The 23,078-nt window shown below is 36.7% G+C and overlaps 1 protein-coding gene across 9 annotated transcripts in view; it reads left to right on the plus strand.

Annotated features, from left to right (window-relative positions):
- Positions 1-23,078, plus strand: part of TAFA5 (TAFA chemokine like family member 5) — a 382,319-nt gene that overhangs the window by 217,814 nt on the left and 141,427 nt on the right. For 8 of the 9 annotated variants that reach the window (XR_009631606.2, XM_060777804.2, XM_060777805.2 and 5 more), the window contains exon 2: positions 4,227-4,376. The exons of the other annotated variant lie outside the window; for it this stretch is intronic. Coding sequence is in view for 7 of the 8 variants with exons in the window: in XM_060777804.2 (XP_060633787.1) it covers positions 4,227-4,376 (150 nt within the window). In the remaining variant the exon portion in view is untranslated. The remainder of the gene's footprint in view (positions 1-4,226; positions 4,377-23,078) is intronic. 9 annotated transcript variants of the gene reach the window in all.

Consider the following 23,078-nt stretch of genomic DNA (forward strand, 5'->3'; position numbering starts at 1 on the left):
AATCACCTTTTATGACACAATTACAAATTATGTATCATTTAGATAAACATGCTACTGATAAAAAATGATATCCATATTGGGGGAAGCAATATTAATTGTCAAAAATATGTGTTGTTTAGAATAATTGCATACCTTTCAATGAAGTCTGTCATGTTCCTTAAGCTGAGTCTGAACTTTGATCCGTGCCTGCTGATATTCTATGCACACACTTTCTGGCTTTTATCCTACTACTAAGTGAATCAAAGATCTCTGATTGGGATTTCCAGGGGGGGGGGGGGAAATCCTCAGTTCATATGTGCTTGCCAGGGACTTTATACTTCAAAATGTCAGGGTGAGCAATGCTCCTGGATAGCTCCAAGCCAGAAGGTTATCCATAGAAACCTTCAATTTTTAAAGAACGGGAAACAGAGAGTGATTTTGTGCCCCAGGATTGATAAAGTTTGACTTGTAATATTGAGAATAAGTAGCATTTACAGGAAGAACTGAACAAGAACAATGCATTTATTGATTTCTTTTGTTCCTAACCCCCACTACCTGGTTTTCAAAAATGTTTTCCCATCACATTTTATAGACAGGCTTTAATATTTAAAAAAAAAAAGGAAGGCTGGCTTTCTAGAGGAGGTTTCTGGGGAAGAATCAGCAGAAAATTACATCGTAACATAAATATACATTGCTATCCTCATACACTTTAAATTTAAATCACCATCACACATGCAGGTTTAGGAACATACATCCTCCAGAATAATTTGTAGCTCCACTTATTGTTCTTGCTTTGCCTCTTTCCAATGGAGAGACAGGAAGTAAAATTTATAATCTTCCTGCTCATTCTATAATCATATCAAATGAAATGTCTCTTTTAGATGATTCCTTTATTTAGTGGTAGTAGATGCACCAAAGATAGTTTCTATGTGAACTCTTCAGATCCTTTTAACTTCCAGCTTTTGAATAAATTGATCTGAGCTATTTACCTATTTTGGGAACAAGTACCAATAGTTCTGAACAATGTTAATCCTCTCTGACACTTCAAAATACAACAAATTGTAGTTTTGTGTCAGCTTTAGCTTGTTTTCCCATCTTGCTTATTTTTTTCAGTTTTGAGTTGAATTTAGATACTGAACAAAACAGATATAATGTTCTATTACTTAATTAGGAAGAGGAATAAAACTAGATAATCGAGAAGGTGTGGCTATGGTATTTTTACTAAAATAATTCAGAAAAGAGACATTTTAATTTATGTCATGTGCATCAGTGTCTTTCATAGACTGCATTTCTTACATCAGGGCTGATATTGACCAGCTTGTTTGGAAAGTAATTTGCCCCACTGTTCCCCACTGTAGTATTCAAACCCATCATTCCATGTATAATTGATCGATTTTTTCTGTTTTGTTATTATTATTATTATTATTATTATTATTATTATTATTATTATTATTAAAAAAAATATCCTCAGACTTTCTTCCAGCAAAAGGCCACTTGCCCAGATGTTTCCAGTTGTTAAATTCAATTTTGGTTTGATTTCACTCAATGCCCATTTCCTTGAATTACACCTAGCTCCTCTAACTATTCAAGGAGAAAAAAACTGTTTAGAAATAAATAATTGGTAATTCATCAAACTCCTGTCCATCTCATCACAATAACTTATTTTCACTACTGTCTCTAACAGCATTTTTATATATTAGGGGCCACCATAAAATATTGAACCTCAGTTTAAGAATTTTTCATGTTATGATGATTCTTTCCTTCCTGCCAAGCCAATCATTTAGATCAGCCTCCTTAGGGCTCTGCAAAGCACAGTCAGCCCCCCCCCCCTCTGACTATGAAGCTTGTGGCCTGAGGAGCTGCACTGCCACTGGCGTGGAGTCTCCCTGAAGCTCACAGTCTGAGAAGCCTTGCTGCACACACACACACACACACACACACAGTTATTAATAGAAATGTGTTAAGAGACAATCTAATTTCAAAAATAAGTTTCCCGCCCAATAACCAACTATATACAGCTGCAGAAAGGGGCTGGGAGGGGAAGAGCTGACATAGACACACTTGCCTGCCCATGTAGTGGATTTGCTGTCCCTGCAGATCCCTCAACATCATTTTCCCAAGGCTGCTAATCGGGAGTCAGTCTGTCAAAGAAAGGCTGGTGGGGTTCCCTAAACCTCAGGCAAGACCCTTCAGAGGAAATAGGAATACAGCTGTCAGATCCTTGAGGCACAATACAGAGTAGAAAAGAGGGTGTGGGGCTGGGGCCCCCAAGGATGGCAATGAGAAGGGGAGTGGAGGACCTCACTGCTCCCCTTCAGGCCTTTGGTGTCTTCTGTAGCACTCTGCAAGTTGGAGGTGGCCTGGGAGCCTTATACTGGGGGAGGCAGCTGAGGACCAGGAGCGTTGGCTGTGGGATCCCAAACATCAGCTTTAGCTTGAAGGGGCAGAGCTGGGGGCAAGGGGCAAGTGGGGAAGGGAGGAGCGAGGATCTATCTGCCACTGGCCAGCCCATTTGTCAAATTTTAAAATGCAATGTGGCCCCTGTGTCTAAAGGTTTGCTGGAACCTTTTCTTCAAAAAACACTCCATGGTTTTCAAAGTTGTGTTTGAACAGCATGTTTTATCAAGGCTTAGCTAAAATGCCAATTAGAGCATGTGCAAGCAATATCTTGGATTAGATTGCTCTATTCTAAAATTAAGAGGAAAAACTATTTTTATTTATTTGATTATTTATTATATATTTTATATACTGTCATATGACCCAGATTAAGCTAAATATAATTAACTACTAAATTTGACCTGCAGAGACCAGTATGCTGTTGTCCCTCTTTAAAAGGTGGAAATGTACAGTATGCTTGGGTAGATGTTCCACTGGAAGAATGTTTGGCCCTTTCTTCTTGGGTAATCCATTTATAATGCAAGTATTTAAAAATACAGTGGAGCATAGAGGGCAGTCCATCCTCTCTGAAGTTTTGTGAAGATGCTGTGTAACCAATCATACTCCCTGTATGCTGTTTACTTGGTTATTTCTCATGGAAAGCTAGTTCTCATTTTACAAAAGCCCAAATATGGTAATCCACTGCAATCTCAGAAGTAGTGAACTTTAATGTTACCTGAAACTTATGACTACCACTTTCCTCCTGAGCTGTAGACTGTTGCTGTATTTTTTTTTTAAAAAAAATTACCAGTATTATTATTCCCTTTCTGTATAATTTGGAGCAATTATTCTTCCCTTCTTGTGAAGGGATTTAAATGAAGCATATAGGGAATATGTGCTTCATTTATAGGCATTCAAATAACATGAGGTTTATCCATCTTTTCCTCTTTTCATGCAGGACTATTTATGCGAACCAGTCTCAATTATATTTATTTATTTATTTATTTATTTATTGTGATATTACTCTACCACCCTTCTCAACCCCAAAGGAGTCTTAGGGCAGTTCACAGTGATGCACATGCTTCATAAACACATTTTGGGAGGAGTGGGCAAGCTGACACAATTTCAAAGCCGGGCACATTTCAGATGCACCAGGCCTTGAGAGTTACTTTGTCTGCAGCTGCCTGCCTTTCATTCTTTCCCCCCACAATTATTGAATTATTATTTTTTCTCTAAACTTTCCCTAAAAGATGTTTCAGGGGTATGATTACATTACTTCATTTATCCAATATTTTAAAAGAAATAAAGAAGAAAACATAAAAAATATATTTGAGGATGGATATGATACTATCATAAACCATTTTAATAGAAACTGTTGAAGCCAGTATCAGCATACTTTGCTATGTAATATGAACTGACGCAGCACAATGATTAGAGAACTGAATCCTCTGCAATTTATTATTTCTCAACTATATTCCATTGTCAATAACTGTAATTCTTAGGTCCTTTGAGAAGGGAGAAGACATTTTTAAATCTACCTTTTTTTCCCTCCTGGTTTTCTACTTCCATATCTCTTTGCGTAATTTGATCATGAAAAATATAGGTTGTTCTTTCAACAAAGTAACTTGTTTCGTGAAGCCGTTTATAGAAAATTGCAGTTTCCTGACAGGACGAGTTCTCAACATTTTCACATGCCTGACACAAGGGAGAAAAATGCATGTCACCTCTGTTTTTTTCTTATATCCACCAGCTGACTTTCCATTTCTTGTGGCACTTCTGCTATGACATTGGGTCATGACTCTTTATGGCTGTAACAGATTGCTTGCTGTGCATTCAGTGATGATGGTACCTCTTGCTGGTTCTTTTCCCAGGTCAATTGGCTGCAGGTACATGTGAAATTGTTACATTGGACAGAGATAGCAGTCAACCTCGAAGAACTATAGCTCGACAAACAGCTCGTTGTGCATGTAAAAAAGGACAGATTGCCGGTACAACGAGAGCAAGGCCCGCCTGTGTTGATGGTAAGAATGGAAAGATCATTTAACTGAATATCTAACCAACACACAAAAAAGTTATCATGTGCTTTATTTGTTCACATTGCAAAAGTGTCTTATCAGAAATTTATATGTGCAGCAGCCAAGTGAGTGTGTTGACACAGGGATAATGCTTGAATTTTTTGCAAATGTTATCATCTGAAGGCGGTATGCTGTGAACAAGCCATTGACTCACATTGTTTTCTGGTGGTAAAGCCTTTATTTTGTGTCAGTTGGATGATGAGGTTTAGAAATGTCAAGCTATTTTTTGATGGATCCATATGGGCAGGTTGGTTATATGTCAGTTCCATACCAATAGACAAGTCATGATATCCAGATGGTCTATTGAAACATTGCTCTAGGTTTTCTGTACCAGAATCAAAAGACTTTGAATTGGGTTTATTATAGTGTGGGAAACAGTTGACCTGCATTGCAGTACTTGTGTGTTGAGTGGTATGATGTTTCCCAGGGACGTTTTTGCTATTTCCTTTGAGCATCAAGAGTTGCATATTCACAGCCTGCCTGAGTGGAACTGTTGAAATAATACTCTGCATCTTAATTTTAATCATATCCAGTGTGACCACTTTTGCATAAAAGTTAATGTGGTGGGGAAGGGGAAATGGGAATGGTGATATAAGAAGGGAGCGGTTGTATTATGTTTTATATTTCTGCTGTCCTTTCCCTCATTAAAACTGCCATTCTGTATGATTCACTGCAGATGCAGTGTGTTGCCTGCAGCTTGCAAAAATGCTGATGTAGAGGCAGGATGAAAATATTTCACTTTGAAATCATTTTTTATGTCCCAAATGAGCCGCTCTGTTCCAATGAGACACCAGTGGTGCAGTCAGCAGTGTAAGCCTGCTGATGAAGACTTACATTCACATTGCAATTAAAAAAATAGGACTCTTGTTATAAATAGATGGCATTAAATGGCATGTTTTGATTTAGGCTTTGTGAAGGAAAACAACTGAAAATGGGTTCCACTGTAAAAAAGAGAGAGATAATTTCAGATTTCTTTTGAAAAATGACTCATACTTTGAGCCTATTAAAAGGGGAAAATGCAAAAACGTTGCTGCTATTGCAACAGAATTTGACTTCCCTACTGACTATCAAAGAAGACAGCACAAAGGGGATTTCATTGTGGACCTACCATGCTAAATATAAAACATTACATCCATTCTATTTTTGTGTTCTGCCTTGCCTCTTGATGGTACTGTCAAATCTACTCATTCTTTCAGTTTGTTTCACCATATTTTTCCATGGCATTTTAATCCTTCCCCCAATAGTTTCTGTTGAAGGATGTATTAAGTTAAAAAACCCTAATAGGTTTATTAATTTTGAAATATAGTAGTATTTTTTTTTAAAAAAAGAAATGTCAGCTGATTTATACATAGTGTAAATTTTGTGTACTGTAATTGTCTATTCTAAGTCCTTTAAGCTGAAAATTAGAAAGTGAAAGAATATTCAACAATGTTCAAGAAATTGTTGAAAAACATGTTTTGGGTTTTTTTTTAATGTCAAGAAACCCTGATGAGTTGAATCCTGGAATTTTTAGAGTTTAGGATTTGTTTTGCACAAAAATCAGCCATGTACATTTTTCCACCATTAAACTTCTTTATTAGTCCACATTATCATCTCAACATATATATTAGTAAAGCCTCAGAGGAGGTCATATTTTCTCTAGGAAGGTTTTAATTTGCTTCCTTCTGGTTGGCCCCTATTCTGGCTGATTTGATAGAAATTAGTCCTACTTGGTGGTAGCCTAATATTATCATTCCCTGCCATAAAAAGTTGATAGATGTGATACTAAAACCGATCAGTTAGATTTCTGACACAGTGCCAAAAGTCTGCAATAGGTTTCTGTTGAACGCGCTTCAAACCTGGCCAGAGGAATGTGACATTATTGCAGAAAAACCGGCTGAATTTTGGTATGACAGAAAGACAACTGATAAATGTCTTGTGCTCACTCATTTGATTCACAAAAGTCTGAAATGGTTGATTGAAGGTTAGTCCTTGTGGATTTTACTTCAGAATTTAATTTAACAGAGACAGTTTTGGGGAAAATTGGTATGCACTAATATAGGTCAGGTAGTTTTGATGCAGAAACTTCATTCACAAAAAATTTGAAAGTGAAGACAGGTCTGTCTAGTAAATCAGTAACAAAAGAGGTGTTATGCAGAATGGCATATTGGCCTCTTTTCTACTTATTTTTATGTGGATAATTTACCTTCCAATGTAAGTTCACTAGCCTACTTCTGTCATTCTGTTGGAAATGAAGAAATTCATATACTGCTCTATGCTGATGACAAGGCCCTGTTATCTACTATTGAGGTACAACTTAAGTTATGAACAAACTAGACCAGTTTTTTCATCAGGTTTACCTAGATGTAATTTTTTCTCAAATAAAATAAATGTGTTTTTGTGTAATGCAATGAACCTTCTCAAATGTCATATAAATGGACATCAAATTGAGCAATGCTAACTTAATAAATATATTGGGGGTACCCTATCTATCTATCTATCTATCTATCTGAAAATGTTATACAGATGGAGCAAAACTTCTGGTGTCTAGGATACCAACAATAATAACTCTAACCTCAGAGAGAAACAATTGGGATTTCATTCTATTTTAACTTTTAAAATAGTTAAAAATAGAACCCTCCACATTTGCAGGTATATTTTTTGGATTATCTTAATCATTGTTTGGATTAGTATGTTCTCTATAGGAGTCTCAAAGTCTTCAAGTCTGCATCTGAGGACAATCAAAAGTTATAGGAGTTGTCATTCAGTAACATCTTTGGACCCAAACTGGGTAAAAACAAAGTAATACCAACGACTATGTACAAAAAATATTTTTAGCTCTCTGCAACCATGGATTCTCTATCAACTGAATCAATGGCCCTTTGAAGGCGATCATAAGGTTGATGTGGCCCTTGATGAAATGTGATTGACACCATTGTGTTAGATCAAATAACTGGACCAGATCAAGAGTTGATTTGGTCGTTATGTTCTGCATATGGTTGACTTTCTGGAGGTGGTGCATGTGTGCAATCAACTTGTCTTTTGTCTTATGGCACCTTCATGAATTTAATAGGGTAAGGAGTACTCAGAAGTGTTTTTGCCAATTCCTTTCTCCAAAATATACCTTACAGCACCTGACGGTCTCCAACCAAAGTACTAACAGGGGCTGGCCCTGCTTAACTTTCAAGTCCAGAGAGGATAACGATTCTGTATCTGTGGAGTTTCAGAAGTAGAAGATATTGCACATTTACTGTTCAGTTGTAACTTGTACAAGAAAGAGAGAAACCAATACATTGGGCCATACATTATTTAAAAAACACATTGGGTTCCGTATATTAAAACTACATTTTTATTGGCCGGCCAGAATGCTAAAATAACATACAGAACGCCCTTTTCTTATTTAAAGCAACACAGCTAAGAACTGAATATTTAGAGTCAATTGGAGTAAACTGTAGGGGTGATGTGGATATTTGATCTGGATGGGAACCTTTTTAACAGCTTGTTTATTTAAATCTTCTCTAATCACGAAAATTTGAGACTTTGCCTTTGCATTCTTCCTTCATCCCTTCCTGAAGCTCCCATCACCACCTGGGAATTCTCTTTCTCAGCAGCACTTTGTGTGGCACAAGTCTTGTACTCCCTCTTGGGGCATGATGAGAATTGAGGTTTTTCTCTCTCTGGGTGTTTCTCATGTTCTTTCTCAGCTAATCAGAGCCCTGGTTAATTGTGTCCATCCATTCTCCTCCTCTCTTGTGGCATACACTTAGGAATTTAATTCCCAGAACCACCTCTTGTGGTTTTTTTAAAAAAATGTTATGGTAAAAACTTTCCAAATTTCCAAAAAAATAAATAAATAGTGGATTGGTGAAACATTATAAAATTTGGCAGCTTTGCAGTAGAAAATGTGGCCTAAAAGTGAGGTGGATTTCATGCTGATAGACCTAAAAATGACAAGAGAAATGAGCATCTAAAGTTTCCCAATTGGCACCAATGGATGAATCTTTCTGACATGAAAACAGAAACCTTTCTTGAATTCAATAAGTTCTATAAAAACAGAATGGGGGGGGGGGGGGGGCAAAACCAGGCACTAAAAATGGCAAAGTTTTTTACTAAATTGTACACACCTAATAATAAAGCTTTCTATAAATATCAACAATTCATCCAACAGTTTTTACATTTGATTTTTGCTGTGAAACATCAGAGCCAACCAAAATTGCAAAATACAGGGTTAGTCAAAATGCATAGGCCAATAAGCCATTCAATTGAATGGCTTATTGGCCTATGCATTTTGACTAACCCTGTACACTAACTCATAAACACAGCAAAATAAAAGCACTAATTTTAAATAGCCAGTCTTAATTACTTCAGATTGTAAAAACTACATTCGCATTAACATTCTTAGCTGGACAATATGTTGAAAAGTAGATGATATGTAATTGGTCAATGAATTGCAATGCTAACTATGGCTTGTATATAAAATATTTCTAAATAAAATTCTATAATTTTAAACTGTAATATTTAAATGTTATGTAATAATCTCCTAAATGGAAGTATTGTTCTACAGCGGTTTGATTTTTATATACAGCATTAATTAATATCTTGCTAGATTTTCCTATACTATTTATTTATTTCAGAAAATCAAGATTAAAGTTTATACTACTTTTCCTCAATGATTTCCTTCCTGTCTTAGCATATTGATTCTGAAAATGGGGGTTAAAATTAATTATTAATTGTAAACTAATTTACAAGCCTCTTACGGAAAACTGTTTAATGGTTTGTTCATTTTTTTTAAGTTTCTCTACAAGGAAGACTGCAAAATACAGTGTAGGCTAAATATAGAAAATCAGAGTAACACCTAATTACAGTAATGTGCTATGACTGTGATCCATGAAATACTTATGGCTGACACTTGGATTTTAGCCATTTTAATTGTATTGATTTCAATGGTTCAAATTGTTTTGAATTAAAGCACTAGGGCTTAAATGCTTATGTTCAATGAGACAAGGATGGCTTTCTTCCAAATGCCCTGCCTTAGTGTATTCATGAGCAGAACAGAGCTGAGCTGAGCTGAGCTGGATAAGTACAGTTCCTGTGAGCATGAGACATTTTATGGATTGGTGTCCATTAAATTCCTCAAAAGACTCTGAATGTACTGTAGAAGACCTCAGCCTTTAAATGTCATCCTGTTTAATATATAAGACTTCTTAAGATTATAAATACTGAATTTATAGTATGTGTTACTGCTTTCACTGGATATAAATCTAACCCAAATAAAACAAAGATCTGATGGATTTGTTACATGCATGATGGGATAGTGGGAGGATAAGGAGACAGGTATTTTGTTGCTGAAATCTTGGGAATGTTCCATTTTCTTGTTCAGATTAAAAGACTAGATAATTTATTCCAGGGCTGAAAAACTAATGAGCTTTCAATAGTAATCATAGCTATCATATAATAGCTAGTTATAAGGGAAGCTAATTAGATATTGTTAGGTTCTCAACTAGTAGTTCTTTTGTTCTTTCATACTCTTACAGAAGGGATGAATATGTTCAAAACCATCACCATTTAGAGGTGAAACAGTAATCTAAGTTTAACTTTTATACTCTTAATCAGCTCACAGATAATGCTGTTCTTCCTTTTCACCTAGTTTGAATACAACTAGACATAAACTATATGCTGATTTCATATGTCCCTTTGACATCTGTATACACAGAAAGATCAGCCATGCATCATAATTGCACAAGGTTATCTAATAATACCACAGTAATTTGGATGCTAATGCAACTTGGCAACCTGTGACTGGTGAAGATTTGTCCAAGTTGAACTGAGAATGTTACTTGGATACCAGAACTATTTAATGTTTTGAATAAAAGAGGCCCAATTATCCTGGGAACAATAAAAGTCTATAGCCGTGAGGTGATGATAGTGGTACTAGTCTGATAATGCTTTTGGATTTTTAATTGCATTTCAAAGTAGAAGTTGATTGTAATATTGATCTGACACTTTGTGCACCAATATTCTGAAAAGATGGCAGAAATCTTTGGATTTGTACTAAATTAGGATGTAACTTTTGAGGCTGACAAGGAGGACATTGAAAATCACAGAAGTGTAACAATTTGCTAACCCACTCCAGAAATAAAGAGACCAGACAAATGTGAAATGAAAAGGGCCACTTTATTTAACATTTAAAAGTTTGTAATGTAGTTTGGAATTGCTAAGGCGGGAGGTTAGCCCTATAACTTATCCAAAGCCTATTTTCCAAAAAATATAATGCATTTTTTTAACTATCGGAAGTTGATCACAGAATTGTGTTGGAGGACCTAGAAATGCCCAGAGGAGTGGTCTCTCTAGCAATTTCTAGAGCCTCCAATGCCATTCTAGGGTGAACTTCCAATTGGCATTGACCATGGAATTGTGCTGGAGGATGCCTAAATTCCTAGAAAGATTTTTTTCAGTTATGTATACACTAATCCATGAATAATCAAATCTGTGAATTATTACTGGGAAATGTGAAGTGAAAAGTAGGCACCTTTGTTTCAATTTTTGCATTAGTTCTAAATATTTAATTAACTGAACCTAATTAAAATGATAAGTCAAAAGAAATCCTCAAGTTTATCTATACTACTTTCCTTATCTGTGTGGTTACTATCTAGCCCTTTTAATACCTGCTGAAGCCAATCAAAAGTAGAGTTAGAGCAGAACAAGCACCATTGCAAAATAGTTGAGTGTCATCCCAAATGGTTCACTGAAATGTTACTCTGTGGTCAACTTCTGGTGGTAGATAGGCATGTATATATCAAAATTATTGTTGGCTGACTATATCTGTTATGATTTGTTGTTTTGTTATGTACCATAAATAAAATAAATTGTTTAAAAATAATAAAAAATTAAAAAGATATCATTATTACATCAATTTGGAAATTAGCTTTAGTGGCTGCTCTTCCTCCATGTTGTTAATCCTAAAATGTTTTGAATATTCTTTTTTGTGGCTACCCAGCATGCTATTCTCCAGTGGGGGGGGGGGAACATGAATACTGGAAATGTATTACAAGTCTTTGAATTTGACACAGATCAAACCAAAATATTGTTTAGGGGAGCTACTATGGGAAATATGTGTGTTTCCCAGGTCTCTCCATGATCTACTGTATGTTTTTCTATATCATGAATGCAACAGATGGAGCATAATGTGTGAGGTTCTTACTCTATAGGGGAGAAAGCTACTTTGTCAAAAACGCTTCAATTATTTGGAGCATTATCCTGTATTGCATACTCCCCTTTATTGTCCATTTGTTGTTCCAAATCTAAAATGTTTTCTAGAAATAATTTATAGCTTGCATGCATGTACCCCCATTTCCACAATTTCCTTATCACTGCACTTTTCCATGTTTCTATTTCTCCCAGCAATTCTACTCTTCATGCTATACCCAATTCCTCATTCTTTCCTATTTCCATAGCTTCTTGGGTCACATCTGGATGTAATCGGAAGTATTGTACAGATAGTAATATTTAAAATGTAAAAATATATTACTAAAGCATGCAATATATGTATACTTATATAGACATGTAGATGTGATGGATGACTATTAATGAATGGTTGACTTCTTGCTTCGTTAGAAATTATATTTCATCTGCAGCATCCCCAAAGAGTTAGAGATTTGACTGTAAGCACAAATTGCTTCATCTCTCACTTTAATGTGGACTCCTTTGGGGTCTAACCTGGCAACAACATGGCAGCTGAGACTGGGAAATGAAAACTGAGAGTGCTGGGAAATTTTCAGATTTAATTATTTAAATTGGAGCATAGCCAGGATGCAGGGTCTAACTCCCTCATGCATACAGATGCTGCCATGGGATCTTTAATTACATCAAATGCATGCTTTATTTTACTGGAAAAAATGACACATTCAAAAACATACTTCATCAGAAGAGGATGTTTGTTCAAAGCATGCATAATTTTGCCATTTGTATTCTGTGTGGTTCCCAGGTGTTTTTTTTTCCCCTCTTCCTTTATTTTCACTAGATATTTTCAAAACCTGTTCCTTTATTCTCAAGGGGTTTTCTGTTGTGGTTCTTTGAGTTCTCTGATCCACACTGAAAATCCAAACTGAGATTTCCTACTTTTGTGTAACTGGGATTCTTGTCTCCCAGACCACACTGAAAAGGCATTGGAGTAACATACATTATAAAAATAGGTTTGCAAAAGATATTAACATTTTGTGTACACAGAAGTCTGTTCACTATTGTTAACTGTGACATGATATGCATTTCATTTTGTGGTCTTCCTTGATGCGTGTGAAGCTTGGGAAGAGAAGGTCAAAGCTTTATTTTATTTTATCTAGCTTTTTTGCAGTGTGTGTGTGAATAGTTGCATTAGTTGTGTAACATGAATGCACATCAAAATGATTTCATACTGAGAGTAAAGAAAAGCTGCCAAACACAGATTTGATTGTTGACTCTAATGTCCATCTGATATATGTCTGCTCTCTTATGTGTAAGCCCTTTCTTTTGTCTAAAAGTTTGTGCACCCTACTGCTGAGTTCTGGAATTAAATCAGATATAAGGAATGCCTGGACTAATTTCCAAAACCAATCTAACTAGAATGCCTTTATCCTATCAGAATTACATTTAGCAAATCATTGCAAAATGAAAGACAAATTAGTTTTTACTTAATGCCATGACATTATGTGTACTAGCTGCTTTGGCAGAGGAATGATCCTTAGGGGAAACACAAAAAGAAGTTGCCACTCTCCAACTCAGTGGTTCTCAACCTGTGGATCCCCAAGTGTTCTGCCCTACATCTCCCAGAAATCCCAGCCAGTTTTCCAGCTGTTAGAATTTCTGGGAGTTGAAGGCCAAAACATCTTTGGACCCACAGGTTGAGAACCACTGCCCTAAATGGTTCAGGTCCAGATTATTTGCAGAACCGCATCTCTGTTTACAAACTACCTCGAACACTACAATCTGCAGAGGGAGCCCTACTCTTGGTCCCACTTCATGTCTCAAGCATGGTTGGTGGGAATGAGAGAGGGGGCCTTCTCCATGATCACTCCCTGCCTTTGAAACGCCCTCCCAAAAGATTTAAAAATTGCCCCCCCCCCTCTCTTCACCTTTAAAAAGCTGCTAAAACACATCTATGCACTTTGGTTTACAGAGAAGAGGAAGACTACAACAAAATCTTATTACAGTCACTGACCAGCACAAAGCAGGGCACAAGCGCCCTGGAAAGGGAAAACACAAATCCCCAGTGAAGCAGCTTTTAGAAAACAGATTAGAAAACAGTTTAAAACCACAGTTTAAAAACCCAGGTTAATGTAGCAGATATGGAACCGGGTGGGGTGGGGACTGATAGGAGGGTTCAAAGCACAGGAGGGCACTAAAGGGGATGGGAGGGGCACATTACAAGTCCAGTAGCAATTTAGTTGTATCAGGTTGTGCTAAGTAATTTCTGACAGGGTGTTGCCTTACCTGGTCCATCATCACCTGTCTAATTGTAAGTGCTGCAGCAAAAAAACTTAGCAACACTGTAAGTTATTGTAGTGCTAGAGTCCGAAAGAAGCAGGTTGGAGTAATATTTTTTTCTGTGTGCCCTGGATATTTTAGAAGCCATGGTGTAATGAAATTAGTTCTAAGGTCTCTGTAGAATACGCATTGAAGACACACATGGTCAGTTGTTTCTATGTGTCCAGTCTTACAGAAACATAATCTCTCCTTGAAGAGGGTCTTATGATACCCCCCCTCCAATATAGCTGATGGGAGGGCATGGCATCTTGCCAGGGTAAAAGCCCTTTGGTGTTTGTGCACCTCCAGGTAAGGAGGAAGACTAATACATCTCAACATATAACATTGTCTAGATATATTAAATCTTATCTAGATACTGGAACTGATCTCAGCCTGTTAGTTCTTGGGAACCATTTTACCTCCTAGTAAGGTTTTAGTTGTCTTAAATCTTATTCTGTTTAAATTCATATTATGTCATTATGACTGTTAGGGTTGTCAAGTTTTATTTTGGTTAATCTCCATTTGGTATTAAGTTTATAGTAATGGCTTTACTATTTTCTTTGATGTGTATTGTTTTGATGTAATTTGTTCATATGTCTTTTGCTGGCATTGAATGTTTGCCATATGTGTTTGAAACTCCCCCGAGTCCCTTCGAAGAGATAGGACAGTCTACAGATGATGATGATGATGATGATGATGATGATGATGATGATGATGATAAGGAGACCAGGAAGAAGATTGTCAAATTGGAGGAACACATTACATATAAAGGTGTCCATTGTGTAATTGTTTCTGCTTCTTAACTGTAATCAAAGAATTATCCAACATAATGATAGGCCATGGTGCCAGACCGTTTCAGGGTAAGTCCCCAGTGTCAAGACCTTGCGTCTAACAGCAACCAGACGCAGAGCCTTCACAGCAGTGGCACCATCACTCTGGAATACTCTGCCACCTAAGTTCGTGCCTTGCGGGACTTACCAGCTTTCCGCAGGGCATGTAAGACATACCTGTTTCGACAGGCTTTTAATGTTTGATATTGCTGTTTTTAAATTGTTTTAAATTGCTTTTAAATTTTGTTAGATTTTAGCCATTCTTGTAAGCCGCTCCGAGCCACAGGGGAGTGGCGGCATATAAGTTCAAATAATAAATAAATAAATAAATAAATTTTGTCAGCACCATCACATATTGTATAAAGGAGAGAAAAGACAAAATGGGCATACCTTGAAAAAGTCTAGCATCATGGCCTATCATTGTGCTGGACTTTTAAAAGCATTCAGTCTTACAAGTAAAGCATGTTGATAAAGTCCCACTCCCAGTACTCTCAGTGAAAATATAAAATTGGGACCTGGCATTAAAAATAAAGTATTTTTTAGAAAACAATTTTATCATATTCCATTACAAATCAGTAAATTGAACGGCCTGCAGGATCTGGCTGGACACAGTTGGAAATACAGTTCTGGATTAGGAGGATCTTTGATCTGATGGACAAAATGTGTGCATGTGAGTTTTAAAGGCCATTTTAAGTGTATTTATTGTATTTTAATCTGTTTTTACCACACTGTTACTATTTAATTGTTTATTAACTTCTGTATTACACTTTTAAAACTTGGCTAAGTGTGGGATTGTTAACCGCCTTGAGTCCCCATGGGAAGAAAGGCAGAGTATAAAGTTGTTAGTAATCATAATCCATGCATCAGTGCAGACACATATGGCTGCATTTAGCAATCTTAGTTTTTTTGGCAGTGCTATGAAAGAGCCTATCCATATTTTCTTTTTTATATCCAGATGTGTTGTCCAAATACTCTAATATGATAAGATGGAAAATGAACCCTAGCACTCAACAGTTTCTAAAATCTGTGGCTACAGTAGCTCCATTAGAAAAGCTTCCTGTCTTTTCTATAGCCATTGTAGAATTTCATTACACCACTGGGAAAGAATAATAGAATGAGTGGAGATAACTAGCAGCATATAATGACAGTGTCAACGACAACCATCCATACTCATGTCAAGAAAAATAAGGCAAAACTATCTTCAAGAGCCTTTACTACTTTCTGTGAGAGATTCAATAAGTATTGAATCCAACTCTTTATGGCTTTCATAAGAGTTCATTATCCCTAGAGCTTATTAACCTTAGTTGAAGTTCTACAATGCAATCTTAATGATTTCTTTTTCACATTATCTGCAGGCATTGTTGACATTACATGGTCATCTTCACCGATGCCAATAGGACTCTATTTCTGAAGTAGTTATATGAACCTATAGCAAAAGCAATGTTGTTCAGTTTTCATCCTACTAATAATAAGCTCAATAATAGACTCTGGCATAGTTTCCTTTTTCATTTTTTGCATTCATCTCAGCAACTAAGTTACTGATTCTGCAGAGATAACTTACCTATGTTCATATCTTCCCCTCCCATATATAACCTCTACCTCCAAATATGTAGATTATTGTGGAAGGATGAGACCCATTTCAGTTCAAAACCACAGCCACATCCGTAGAGTCCTCTTTTGGAAGGCTAAATTTGGACCCTTGCAGATTATGCTCTGTGGGCACTGATGGACAAAGTAACCCAGGGATCAGAAGCAGTGATTTCAACACCTGAAAAGGGAGGTTTTCTAGGCATTACACCATCTTTGTCATAGCTGTCATGAGCAAGGTGAGTTTCTCAGAGGCAGCAACCTCAGCATTCCGTTTGCCTTTTTTCTTCATATACAAGTGAAAGAAAGGAAAGACAGGATAATAAATACCACCAACTATTCTGGAGAACAAGTAGGTATCTGAGTTGCCCTCTTCCCAAGACCATTTGTTTCTGTAGGAACATCATTGTACTAGACTTGTGTGTGTTTGTATACCATGCATGTTCATGTCTCTGCATGTACTCAGCTGGTTCTGTAACACCGCAAGATATTAAGTGTCCAGAGGAACTGTTCCATATGTACCATGATATATATGTGTTACTATGCATATATGTTGCAGGTACATCATGGTATATGTGTGTTAGCATCCATATGTATTGTGGGTTAGGGATTTCGGTACAAATATAATTTTGTTGTTGTTAAGGCAATAAAATTTTCCTCCTCTTCTGTCTGTGCCATCTAGACATATCATCTACAGAGCATCTCTAGATTAGTGCTACTGAAAGTATATGTCCTGGAATGGTGCAGGTCTGGAAACTATCAGTATGTGGTGAGAGAATTGTGGTGAGTTTCCAGCAAAGAAATAAACCATTTTAGTCAATGGACTCAAATATGGTGTCAATTTCAAGCTCATGGAAAGGGGGGACAGACCAGATGTTCCCTCATCAGATACTTTAAGATGTTCCCTCATCAGATACTTTATTACCTTAACTACCACAAAATAATTTAGAGCATGTTTTGAAGGTGAATGGAAGCTATGGAGAGGGATGGTATCACCCCAGTTGGATTATGCTATAAAATTAAAACCACTGATTTTAAATTAGCAACAGTTATGATCTTTTGCTGGCTGTTGCAGTGGAGATCTGTGTCTAATTGCACTGTACATATAGTTCCCTTTTTGTAGCATTTATTATTATTTATTATTATTTGTAGCATTATTTCATAATGACTACATATAGTTCCCTTTTTTGTAGCATTAGAGAGGTTTTCTTCAGTGCTAGAAGAGGGAGAAGAAGACCCTGCACATGAAAGCTTTCAGCTACTCTCCTGTGCACTACAGAATCATTATTAGCATGTTGACTAAATCCACTGATGTCCTCTAAATACTCTCTTTCTTTTCCTAGAATTTGTTTACATTGAGGACTGTTTCTCAAGGAACACAGGTTGGAATAGTTGTGAAAGAGTGACTCCTACACAACACTGAGGAAAAGGACACCTCTCTTTCCCCCTTTAGTCGAAGAAGGGAGACATGAACATTTAAACACTATGGCCTCTTTCTTATAAAGAAACAGCTGAACCATGCAAACTCTGCATTAGCAAGGGCTCTTCTGGCTTTTCATTAGCAATTCCTTAATGATAATAGGGAAAAGAAATGATATGTTGTCAACCAAATGTGGTTCAGCTCTGTGGGCTGGAAATATGCCTGCCCTGCTTCTTAATCATCGGCTTTGGCTTTGGCACAATTCAACATGTTGAATATCTTTAAATTTCATAATGACTTGAGACTAGAACTAGTTGCTTTGAGTCTCCTTGTGGAGAGAAAAAGGTGGGCATAAATAAACATAATAATAACAATGATGATGATGATGATGATGATGATGATGATGATGATGATATCATCAGAGGGACCACATTTTAAAACTCTTCAATGTGATTATCATTGCACATCCTTCTTTAGGGCCACTAATGTGGCAAATACAGTGAATGATACTGTCAGACAAGAGCTGGAACTTTTTGGTGGTGGCATCTTGATTATGAAAACTGATGCCCCTCCACAGGTGAAGATTTTTTCTTAACAAAAAAAGTGTTTTATTTATGAGTTCTGTCTTAGATACTGAATACAACACAGCTTTGTAAGGCATAAATTTTACTAAGTACAGCTAGACCCCAAGTTACAAACATCCAACTTACAAATGACTCCTAATTAAGGACAAGGACGAGACAACAGGAAATGAGAGAAATCTACCCCTCGGAAGGAAAATTCACTCCTGAAAGAGTTATCATGGTAAAAAGGTGTCTTCACTGAATCTTTATCACCAGTCCTTGTTTCAACAACAAGCTAGTTTTTTTTTCAAAACCCTGTCATCACAGGGACAGAGAATGAGGTGAAATTGTCTGGAGTTACACTTAAAAATATACCTATTTTGACTTACATACAAATTCAATTTAAGAACAAACCTAGAGAACCTTTTTTGTAACTTGGGGACTGTCTGTATGTAGCCCAGAGGAAGATGGGAAAACATGAGAACATTGTCCCTCATTAAATTTCCCTTCACTTCCCAAATTTCTAACATTGCAATAATAAAAAAAATCAATTGTTTAAAAACAGATTTTAGGCATCCAAATAATAATAATCATAATAAACTATTTATATCCCCGCCACCATCTCCCCAAAGGGGACTCGGAGCGGCTTACATGAGGCCAAGCCCAGTAATAAATTACAGCAACATAAAATATAAACAACAAAATAACATCATAATCAAATAAATAAACCAATCAAGTAAAATAAAAAGTACAAAATAACATAATGGGAAATAAAACACAGTGGGTGGGCCAAGTGCATGACATAAAATGATAAAACACTGGATGAGATAGCAATGAAAAGCTTTCATTGCAGGGGAGGAGCTCATAGGGGACTAAACCGTGCAATTAGACTTTCAATAAGGTGGGGGAAAGTGCAATATGAGGGAAACAGTGTAGGTGAAACAACAGAACTGGAATATATGATCACTCTCCAAAGGCATATCGGAAAAGTCAAGTCTTTAGATCTTTCTTAAGGGCTGCATCCAAAGGTAAGGGTCAGCCAAAGGAATAGAAGCACAGCAAATACAAGAGTTCTAATAGTGAACAATTTTCAGTTTGACTTTCTCCAATGCTTGAAATATGTGTTTTTTGCAGAATTCTTATTTATAGGAGCAATGCCCCCATCCCGCTCCCTGTAGCTACACCACTGGCATCAATATCCCAAGAAAGGAGTTTCCCCCTCTTTTCTTAAGTGTGAGGTTTAATTTTTGAATACATGAAAAAGATGCAGAACTAGAGCCATGAAGACTGCATGTGTAGTTACTATCAAATGTTTAGTACCCAAGGATTTAGAAACCTTTTTCTGTCAGAATAGACGAAGTCAGCTGCTGTGGTTGGAGGAGTGGGCATGAAGGCAGTGACTGTTCTATCATGAGTTATTTTCATAGCTTGCTCAGAACATGAATTTAAAAGCTTATGAGTGGTTGCAAAAGGGCAACTATAACAGGGGCTGAAAATTTTGCTTAGAGACATATAGCAAGTGTCTCAAACCTTGCTTTATATACTAAATGTGCAAAGACACAAAGCCACCAACAGAACTAACTGATGGATATCTGAGTTGTAATAAGACAAATATATTTTTTCGTAATGTGTTTAAGAATTTCACAATGCTCTTGTCTCCATTATCATTCAGAAGATTGCTATTACAGTCCACTTATAAAATTCAGTTGGTGCTAAGCAAAATAAATTACTTTCCTAAGGCCATCCATTGGATGTGTATCTAAACTGAGATTTCTGCTTGGAGGCTTGATGTTCATGGAGTATATTCTAATGCCCTGGACTACACCAGCATTTGCAGGAGCTCTGGTTCTACAAAGTACTGAAGTATCATTTGGTGTCCATTAGATTTTTTGAAGCAGAGATCGATCTCTTATTTTCTGTGACATTCTGTCAATATTAACAGAAAAATGAACTTTTTGGATTTCAAAATGCTCTTTCCAGTTTCCTGTTTCCTTTGTTCATCTGACTTTGCTCCTCCTTTTCCATTTATATTTCTTTTCTGTTGTCAGTACATGCTGTAGTAGAGCATAGCGGCATTGCATCACAAGCATTTTGAAAAAGTGTTGGAACTGGATAGGGAATGGGAAGTACAATTTCTTGCTTGCCTCAAGTCCATTGCTTCTCGCCTCAAGTGAAAGTTGCACTGAAAGTAGAGCAAGTAACTTATCAATAGTTGCATACTCTGATGTTGGGATTTCTACAACCGTACTTTAAATAAGTTATTGCTGATAACAAAACACATAACAGAAAACAGACCCATTAGAATGGTGACATATCTTATTACAATTAGAGCTACTCTGGCATTCTTGCTTTTCACATTATTTGTCTGCCTTAGGGCCTTTAAAACTGAGGTAATGGCCCAAGAAAGCTATTCATTACAAAATCTCTGAAAGATAATTTGGAAACTGTTACATTTTGCTATGATCATCATCAGTTGCTGTCTCTGATTAACTGAGACTAAGATGAATTAAGTTTCATCTTAAGTTGGAATCAAATCAATTGAAACTGAAGACTAGCCAAATGCATCTCAAGCAATATTATTTTCAATGAAATTTAATTTCTGCCTTCATTTTAAATGTGACACTTGTTACAGCAGCTATTACCACTATAGGCAGCCACCAAGTTATGAACAAGATAGGTTCTCTTGGTTTGATTTTAAGCTGAATTTTTATGTAAGTTGAAACATGTACATTTTTAAAGTGTAACTGCAGCCATTTATGTGCTATTGAAAACACATATCCTCCCTCTTTGAATAGCATAGGGAAGGGTTAGCACCCCTGTGGTGCTTGTTTTGCTATCTATGTCACTGGTCAAAATATTTTACCTCACTTTTGTCCCTTCCTGTTTTCTTACCATTTGTAAATCGGATTATTGTCACCCGGGGACTGCCTGTAATACTTAACCAAATTGATTTCTGTACCACATACAGTGTTTCTGGATTTAGGAAATGCCTGAGGCTCAAACCATTTTTAATAAGTGGCTCTTGCTCAGAATTCATTGTCATAAAAAAGAAAAAAAAAGCTATATTGCCTGAGGTTTTTCCAAGTGTCAATGTTCAGTCATGCATTTTACTCAGTGTTCTCAGCATGCTTAATACATTTTATTTCACAATTGTGTGACTATGTGTATGCATACACTCTTTCAATTAAAATGACCAAGTGAATTTTTATGCATACTTGAAGAGAATGGTACCAATGACAGAATTTTGTGATTTTATATCATTTCTGAAGTGACAACAAGGGATTATAAGAATCAGGACCATTCCAGCAGCATGCATTAAGGACTTAATCATTGGGCTAGCATTGAGTAATTTACAGCCAGCGTGGAGTAGCTGAAGAGTAATAACAAAGTACAAGCTTCTCTGGAGTAAGAGTGTTGGAGGAGTTGGTGAGAGTAAGAGTTGCATGAGTTGGAGGTGTTCGTGTTGCTGCCCGAGTGTTGAGCTGCTGGAGTTTGAGATACAGAGAGACTGAAGGATCAATGAAGATCAGAGAGAAGGGCTAAATTCTATGGTGAAGGTATAAACTCACTGGGAGTGTAAAGTGTTATAAAGAATGGCTGGAAGAGGGTCAAGAAACTTTGCTAGACTTGTGTAAAAACAACTGTGTAAAGTTATTCTACAAAAGATACAAGTTGTGATTGTCTTCACCTTCACCGGAGGGGGAGTGCTTCCGCTGAAGAAAGAACCCCAACAATTTGCTGCAGCAATTAAGATATTGGGAAAGAAGATGATGAGTGGATTCATATCCGAAGATCAAACCATGTGTAAAAGGGTTATGTGCGATCTCTGTTGAATCTTTCTCTGTCATGGTACCCAAGCTACTTTAGATGGAATTAGTTGGTGAAATGTTTGACTGTTTGTGGCAATAGTGAAATATTCTTTAGATTAATTTATTTAAGCATCTCAATATGGTGAGTGTGATTTTAGTGTCTCCCAAATGTATCTGTTCCCAGTCCAGTTTAATTCTAATTGGAAATCTGGATTTCCAGATCAATTTCTAGAATGCTTTAGAGATCCAACAACATTTTTTTTCTCCTTGAGGGTGTGGGATCCATTTAAAACATCAGGAAGGTTTGTGGAATAGGATAGATTCTGGAAGAGCCTTGGGCAATTTTTGAATGGTATGTGATACCTGTATTATTTCATTGAATGCATAGATGTTAATGAAGTTATCTTATTTGCTCAGAAGCTCCCTTCAGGCACAGCCAGTTCCTCGAGGGTTGGTGTAGAGTGACTCATAGTTGTAAAGTAGTAGTTCTCCATCTTCCTAATGCCGTGACCCCTTAATACAGTTCCCCATGTTGTGCTGACCTGCAACCATAAAATAGTTTTGTTGCTACTTCATATCTGTAGCTTTACTATTGTTACAAATTATAATGTAAATATCAGATATGCAGAATGTATTTTCATTCACCGGACCAAATTTGGCACAAATACCCAATACACCCAAATTTGAATACTAGTGGGGCTGAGGGAGGGGGATTGATTTTGTTTTTTGGGAGTTGCAGTTGCTGGGATTATAGTTAACCTACCATCAAAGAGCATTCAGAACTTCACCGATGGAATTGAACCAAACTTGATACACAGAACTCCCATGACCAACAGAAAATACTGGAAGGGCTTGGTGAGCATTGATCTAAAGTTCTGAAGTTGTAGTTCACCTACATCCAGAGAGCACTGTGGACTCAAACAATGATGTACATGGATCAAACTTGGCACACAGTCCCAACG

The sequence above is a fragment of the Anolis sagrei genome, chromosome 5, assembly GCF_037176765.1.
Source record: "Anolis sagrei isolate rAnoSag1 chromosome 5, rAnoSag1.mat, whole genome shotgun sequence".
Taxonomy (NCBI): Eukaryota; Metazoa; Chordata; class Lepidosauria; order Squamata; family Dactyloidae; genus Anolis; species Anolis sagrei.